The sequence below is a fragment of the Chanos chanos genome, chromosome 12 (assembly GCF_902362185.1).
Source record: "Chanos chanos chromosome 12, fChaCha1.1, whole genome shotgun sequence".
Taxonomy (NCBI): domain Eukaryota; kingdom Metazoa; phylum Chordata; class Actinopteri; order Gonorynchiformes; family Chanidae; genus Chanos; species Chanos chanos.
Window position 1 is genome coordinate 23,829,451 of NC_044506.1, and position 7,565 is coordinate 23,837,015.

The 7,565-nt window shown below is 43.6% G+C and overlaps 1 protein-coding gene across 1 annotated transcript in view; it reads left to right on the forward strand.

Annotated features, from left to right (window-relative positions):
* hibadha (3-hydroxyisobutyrate dehydrogenase a) overlaps positions 1-5,516 on the forward strand; it is a 28,149-nt gene extending 22,633 nt beyond the window's left edge. Inside the window, exons 7-8 of the mRNA XM_030789579.1 lie at positions 2,379-2,535; positions 4,113-5,516. Coding sequence (XP_030645439.1) covers positions 2,379-2,535; positions 4,113-4,271 — 316 coding nt within the window. The 3' untranslated portion in view covers positions 4,272-5,516. The remainder of the gene's footprint in view (positions 1-2,378; positions 2,536-4,112) is intronic.
* The last annotated feature ends 2,049 nt before the right edge of the window (positions 5,517-7,565 follow it).

The window sequence follows — 7,565 nt, forward strand, 5'->3', positions numbered from 1 at the left end:
CGTACGGTTCCCCCTGGGATGCTTGGTTTCAAGTTTTATGTTTATTTGGTACAGCCTGTAGAGCATTAAAGTTGCCATAGAATGGAAATCACCATTTTCCTTGCCCTTTTGAATTCACCAGGATGAATGTGCTCTGGAAACATTATGAAAGTATGAAAACGTGCATTCTTCTCCTACAGCCGTACGATCTATGTGAAGAAAACAAAGCTTTTCTACAGCCCGTTCTGAATTCCGTGTGTTTGTGACGTCACAACTGCATATGGCCGCCTACCGCGGCGTGTAGCCAATCGTAGGCTATTGACAGCCAGCATTGCCATCTATTACTCATTAGGAAATGCGGTCTACCTCTTACTACAATGTACGAGCAAACAAACACATAAGGTCCTTGAAAACTTATGTTGTCGTTTGTCTGCACCACAATCAAATCCGAAATCTTAGAGAGAAGAAAACAAACCAACTATGAGAGAGTGGAATGAGAGACTCGCGCTTGTGAAATTTGGTTCCGCGTTACGTTCATCGGTCTTCGCACATAGGCTAACGTGTATTCTCCGTACGACTGCATGCACCGAACCGTGACGTCCGTGCCGTGACGGTTCGGGACGAATACACGGACCGTTACACCCCTAGATATATGTAACGACAGGGTGGTGCCCACTTCGCGTCGTGGTCTTGAATCACCCTGAAGGGGTTTATTTCGCTATAATGACCGGCTCGCTGTACATTATCCCGCTTATTACATGACTGGTTACTAAAGTAATCAATAATTTGACACAAAATATTGATCTAAAAATTATTTCATTGATTTAAAAATGATTTTATTGCTTCCGCAAAAAAAATGTTCCATAGCAACAGTCTGTTATACATAGCAGCTATCTGCAGACCATAGCTATCTGCAGCTATCTACAGACCATAGAATGCCGTAATTGACCAATCAGAATCGAGTATTCAACAAAGCCGTGTAATAATAGTGATTATAATATTGCAATAATGAAACAGATACGAGTGATAGAATATTACTGTAGTGATACAGACATGAGTGGTATTTTATTACTGTAGTGATACAGACATGAGTGGTATTGTATTACTGTAGTGATACAGACATGAGTAATGATACAGATTGGAGTGATTACAGTTCATTATTCCAGTGCTGCAACACAGCGTATTAAAAAGAAGACAGAGAGAGAGGGATGAGGGGGAAAAGCAAAATTAACTGGGGAGAGAAATTACGTTCTTTAATATGCAGCTGTGTGCTTTAGTCTTTAAATTAGTCCTTGGACTTGTAAAAATGTGTGTGTGAAAAGCTATGGTCCTGTGAATCAGAGACAGGTGGAGTTACTGTATAACTGCTTTTAAACAGTCATTATGGTTTAATAGACATGAAGACAAGAAAACACTATACTGTCCTGCTTCAGCAAGCGCGCGTGCGTGTGTGTGTGTGTTTGTGTGGACTCTCTTGATGTGGTCATATTTAAAACTCTTGTTAAAGTAGGAGACTTTAGTCTAAAGTAGGAGGCACTGCACCCAGTCACACTTTATACACATCTACCATCCTCCATTTTTTCACACACACACACACACACACACACACACACACAAACACCACACACGCACTCACACTCACACGCACTCACACTCACACAAACACAACACACACACAAACACACACACACACACACAACACACACACACACACGCGCGCGCGCACACACTCACACACACACAAACACAACACACACACACACATACTCGCATGCTGTTCCCAGTTTGTCTGACAGGAGACAGATTGTGAAGAAAATGGGGTGGGGCCAGTTAATGGGACAGCTGAACATGTCAGAGTTTTATTACTATTCTTGTGTGTGTCTGTGTGCACGTGTGTGTCTGTGTGTGTGTGTGTGTGTGTGTGTGTGTGTGTGTGTGTCTGTGTGCGCGCGTGTGTGTCTGTGTGCACGTGTGTTTGTGTGTGTCTGTCTTTGTGTGTGTGTGTGTGTGTGTGTGTGTGAGTGTGTCTGTCTTTGTGTGTGTGTGCGTGCGCGCGCGCGCGCGTGTGTGTGTCTGTGTGCATGTGTGTGTGTGTGTGTCTGTGTGCGCGCGTGTGTGTGTCTGTGTGCACGTGTGTGTTTGTCTGTGTCTGTCTTTGTGTGTGTGTGTGTGTGTGTGTGTGTGTGTGTGTCTGTATATGTGTCTGTACCTGATTCATCATCACTGCGTAGAGCTGTGTGTGTGAGAGCGAGGGAGAGAGAGGGAAAAGATGAACTGCTCTCATGGTTAAATATCAATATTGAATTATCCTGCCCAGTTTTATCTCTGTGCTGAGAGATGACCTACCTCCAGCCTGCTGGTCATCATCTCCTCTGACCTTTGACCCTGCGTCTCTGCAGGCTGGGACTGGACCCTAAGCTGCTGGCTAAGATCCTCAACATGAGCTCAGGCCGCTGCTGGTCCAGTGACACATACAACCCGGTGCCTGGGGTCATGGAGGGCGTCCCCTCTGCCAACAACTACCAGGGAGGCTTTGGCACCACCCTCATGGCCAAGGTAAGCGCTACACTGGCCCCGCCTCTTCTGAACCGGATTATACCTGTTTGTGCTCCCTCCAGTCACAAAGCTGTTTTTACATTTCTTCATTTCAAATGATATGGACACGTCTGTGATTAGTTATTGTTATTGAAAAGTTACATGCCCAAACAGAAAACATTCAATGGCACAATGTAAAAGTCAGAATCTCGACCTAAACCCTTTCAGGAATTTGCCACAAGAGCCGTCAGAGGAGCACGAGTGTGTCTGTGTAAATCTGTGTGAGAGGAATGATAATGATAATAATAATGATAATAATAATAATAATAATGAATAATAATAATGATGATAATGATAATAATAATAATAATAATAATAATAATGATGATAATGATAATGATGATAATGATAATGATAATAATAATAATAATGATGATAATGATAATGATAATAATAATGATGATAATGATGATAATGATAATAATGATAATTATAATAATGATAATAATAATAATGATAATGATAATAATAATAATGATGATAATAATGAGTGGGTGAACACCACCACTAACCAGTGTGCAAAGTTGACAGACATATGTAATAATAAGAATAATACAATTTTTCACGAGGACTCAAAGCCACTACTGTGGCACAAGGTGGATCTACCAAATATTAATTATGGGTGTAACGGTATGTGAAAGTAACGGTTCGGTACGCACCTCGGTTTATGAGTCACGGTTCGGTACGGTTTTGGTACAGTGAAAAAATGCGAAACTTGAAATTTCTTTTCATTTATTATGAATTTACTTGTAAACTTATGAACTTGTTCAAACTTTTAAAGAGTGGCAAACTGGTCAAAATTCCCAGTTTGCACTCCACTCTGTTTTTCCCTTGTACCGGTAATATTCACATTTGGATGATGCCGTCTCAAATGAGATCATGTTCGACACACTGTCAGTAACACAGCCCATTTCAGTTTCACAGTGCCGACACGCTGCCTTCATCTTATCCACTTGTCTTTGCTACTGTAGTTCACTGGAAAACCGAAATGTTCCCAAACAGAGGACCTGTATGATATGAGAGGGTCCTGAAGCTCTGGCTTTGCGGTCGCCATACTTAAGAGACTGCGTCGTTGAAAATGTGCTAATTCAGTTGCTAAGTTACGGCTCCGTTATGAAATCGGAGAGGAAACTGAGTTTTTAATTTTACTTCCACATACAAAAATGTAGGAGAGAGGGCACACACTGGATCTTGTCAAGTATCGCTTTATTCACTGACCATCAGAGCATAAAAAAGTTATGCGCACGACGCGCGTGGTTATAGCTGGACTATATTCACTCAGATCACAACGCACACCGAACCGAACATCCTGCACCAAATACATGAACCGTTACACCCCTAACACAAAATACGGTCGCTCTACAGTAAACATACCAAGTGACTAAATGTGTCTGTGTCATTTGTAGTCCTTGCCAGGGTCTGAATACTTTTGCAAGGCGCTGTATTTGCTCGTTCTTGTGGACTGTTGTTTGTTTGTGTGTACACACACACATAATTTCTCTCTCTCTCTCTCTCGCTCTCTCTCTCTGGTTCTGTAGGATCTGGGTTTGGCTCAGAACACGGCGACAAACACTCGGACCCCGGTTCCTCTCGGTTCCCTGGCCCATCAGATCTACCGAGTCATGTGTGCACGTGGCTATGCTAATAAAGACTTCTCCTCTGTCTTCCAGTTTCTGCGTGAGGAGGAGGGGCAGTAAAGAAGGCCACGCCCCTGGCTTTTGGAGGGTGGGCGTATATGTCTTGTGATTGACAGGGGCTGTTAGTGTTGATAATGAAGGGGAAATATGGTCCTAAGTCAACAGATTCTCGGTCCCCCCCCACACCCCCCCCACCCCACCCCGTTAACGCAGGGGGCCCCCTCCCCATTCAGGGACGACCAGAGCTCGGTCTAAAAAAACACAAAAGAAAAAGAAAAACTGTCTTTATTTCCACCCTTGCTCTGGCCTGGTGGACAGGACACACACAAACATATATTCTCATTCAGTCTGGCTGTAGGTCTTAGTCTCATTCAGTCTGGCTGTAGGTCTTAGTCTCATTCAGACTGGCTGGGGGTCTTGGTCTCATTCAGTCTGGCTGTAGGTCCTAGTCTCATTCAGACTGGCTGGGGGTCTTGGTCTCATTCAGTCTGGCTGTAGGTCTTGGTCTCATTCAGTCTGGCTGTAGGTCTTGGTCTCATTCAGTCTGGCTGTAGGTCTTGGTCTCATTCAGTCTGGCTGTAGTTCTTAGTCTCATTCAGTCTGGCTGGGGGTCTTAGTCTCATTCAGTCTGGCTGGGGGTCTTGGTCTCATTCAGTCTTGCTGGGGGTCTTGGTTAGGCTGGGTGATGATCAGATCGCTGGTTAAAAAGGCTGCTGTAATTTCTTAGCCCTCTTTCCTCTCACAGTCATCTGCATCTGTTTGTCCAATCACCTGTTATCTTTCCCTCCCTCTCATTGGAAGAAGAAAGCCAGTGTTTCTTTCCTTGCTTAGCCCTGATTGGACAGACCGATGAAGGGGTTTGGTTGTAAGCTCGCCCTGCTCTGGTTCTCTGAGGCTCAGAGCAGCAGTGAGTGAGTCATAAAAGGTTACCTCTGAGAATTCCCTCTCTTGACACTGAAACATATGCTACCTGCTAGACTGACCCCCTCCTTCTCTGGGTCAATCAAATACAGCTTTATTTTTCTCACTCTTCTTCTCTGACTTTGTGCTCTGTATTTCCTCATGATACAATGTTAATCTCTTTTACCCCTCTCTCTCTCTCTCTCTCTCTCTCTCTTTTCTCCACACAGGGTGGAGAATAAGATTCACTACCCCCACCCTGTCGTGTATGTACATATGTATATTTTTCGTTTCTTTTCATGTATTGCAGTACCTTGCAATACCTCTTCCATGACAGGTCAGTTGGTACATCTGTAGAACACACACACAGGAGAGAGAGACAGAGATTTTACATGTGTGTGTATGTCTGCAAAGATCACACACACACACACACACACACACATACACTCTTGACCTGGTGTTTGTCTTTGTTTTTTTCTGTATAATAAGGTCTGTATTTACAGCAGTGTCTTGAATAAAAGAGAATGCTAAAATATTACCACACAGGCCTGCAGTGAATACTTCTCTCCTCTACCTGCTACCATCTGCCTTCTTCCTTCTCTTGTCTGTGTGTGTGTGTGTGTGTGTGTGTGTGTGTGTGTGTGTGTGTGCGCGCGTGCGCGTGCGCGCATACGTGTGCGTTTGTCTAAGTGTGTGTGTCTGCGTGTGTGCGCGCGCGTGTTTGTGTGCCTGTATTTGTGTGTACACTGGGTAAGGTCAGGTTTGGATGGATGTGGAAATGTCATTTTGAAATCCAGCTTACCCACTAATACACAAGGAGAAGTCAGGTGAGGTGGTGCGTGTGTGTCTCCTGACGGCCGCTGTCTACCGTATAAAACAGATCCAGCCCTGGTGACCAGTATTCCCACAGCACAACCCAGTTCTACGCTCATGTCTGTGTTGTCCTGTAACAGTCACCCTGGGGTCCACTGGACTGGTTCTGGACAGGGCTTGTCCCTGCAGGCCCGGCTGGCCAGTGCAGCTAGTCTTTGTGTTAGGTATAAATTGCGAGTCTAGGCCCATAGTGGAGTTGGTGTCAGTGGTGGAGTGGCTGGCATATCTGTAATCTAGTAACTTCAGCTTTGCAACTGCAGCTCTGCTCAGGCACTGTGGCCTGGTGTCGTTTTGGGATGATTTTATTTTTGGGTGGATAATCAATAAAATATTTGTTTGTTTGTTTTTTTGTTTTTGTTTTTTCAAAATTTTGGAAAAAAAAAAGATGCATTTTCATTGGCTCACCATATTGCTTGTGATATCAACACCTTTTCTTCAATCTGATTTCTTCAATTCAATCTCATTGAACCTGTCCACACAGTAACATTAATGTCCATCACAGAACAGCTCAATTACACAGACTCTACACAGACTCAGACTCTAATTACACGGACTCTTAATTACACAGACTCTACACAGACTCAGACTCTAATTACACGGACTCTTAATTACACAGACTCTACACAGACTCAGACTCTAATTACACAGACTCTTAATTACACAGACTCTACACAGACTCAGATTCTAATTACACAGACTCTTAATTACACAGACTCTACACAGACTCAGACTCTAATTACACGGACTCTTAATTACACAGACTCTACATGCTGTAATGAAATTCAGACTAAACATTAGAATAAGTCTAATTACACTGGACCTCTGTGTATCCGTCTGTACATGTCTGTGTGTGTGTGTGTGTGTGTGTGTGCGTGTGCACGCATGCCTGCCCGCATGTGTGTTTATATGTGTGTGTGTCTGTTTATACATGTGTACATGTCTGTGTGTGTGTATACATGTGTACGTGTGTATGTGTGTTTATATCTGTCTGAATGTGTGTGTCTGTCTGTTTATACATGTATACATGTCTGTGTGTGTGTGTATGCCCGCGTGTGTGTATACGTGTGTGTATACGTGTATGTGTGTGTCCTCTCCCTGCCCTCTGCTGTCTGCAGGCTGAGGGATGATGGGGATTTTGGTCAGTCTACCCGGTTCTGCGGTCACAGCCGTTTTTCCATTGTTCTGGTCCGAACGCCCAGTGTCTGGCACACACACATGCAAAGCAATCTTCTTTCCATCATCACAATGAAACAGGAGTGGAAAAAAAAGAGACACGTTGGGTTTTTTAATTGTCTGGGTCTGAGTTTTTTTTTTTTTTTTTTTTTTACGATGACTGTAGCCCTGTTTATGTCTGTTAAGTTTTCAGACAGACGGCCCGTTTGATTAGCTCAAAGCAGTTCAGTCTGCTTTTATTCTCCAGTTTAAAGTCAGGGCTTTAATTTTTATGAATAATGCTCGTGATGTGTAGTTATGTGACTGCGTCTCAGATAGTCCTACGCACAATAAGAGCCCTTAATGTTTTCATAAGGTCTGCCGTCCGTTAATGGTTTGCCTTAGTGTTTTACTGTCTTTAGAGATTTG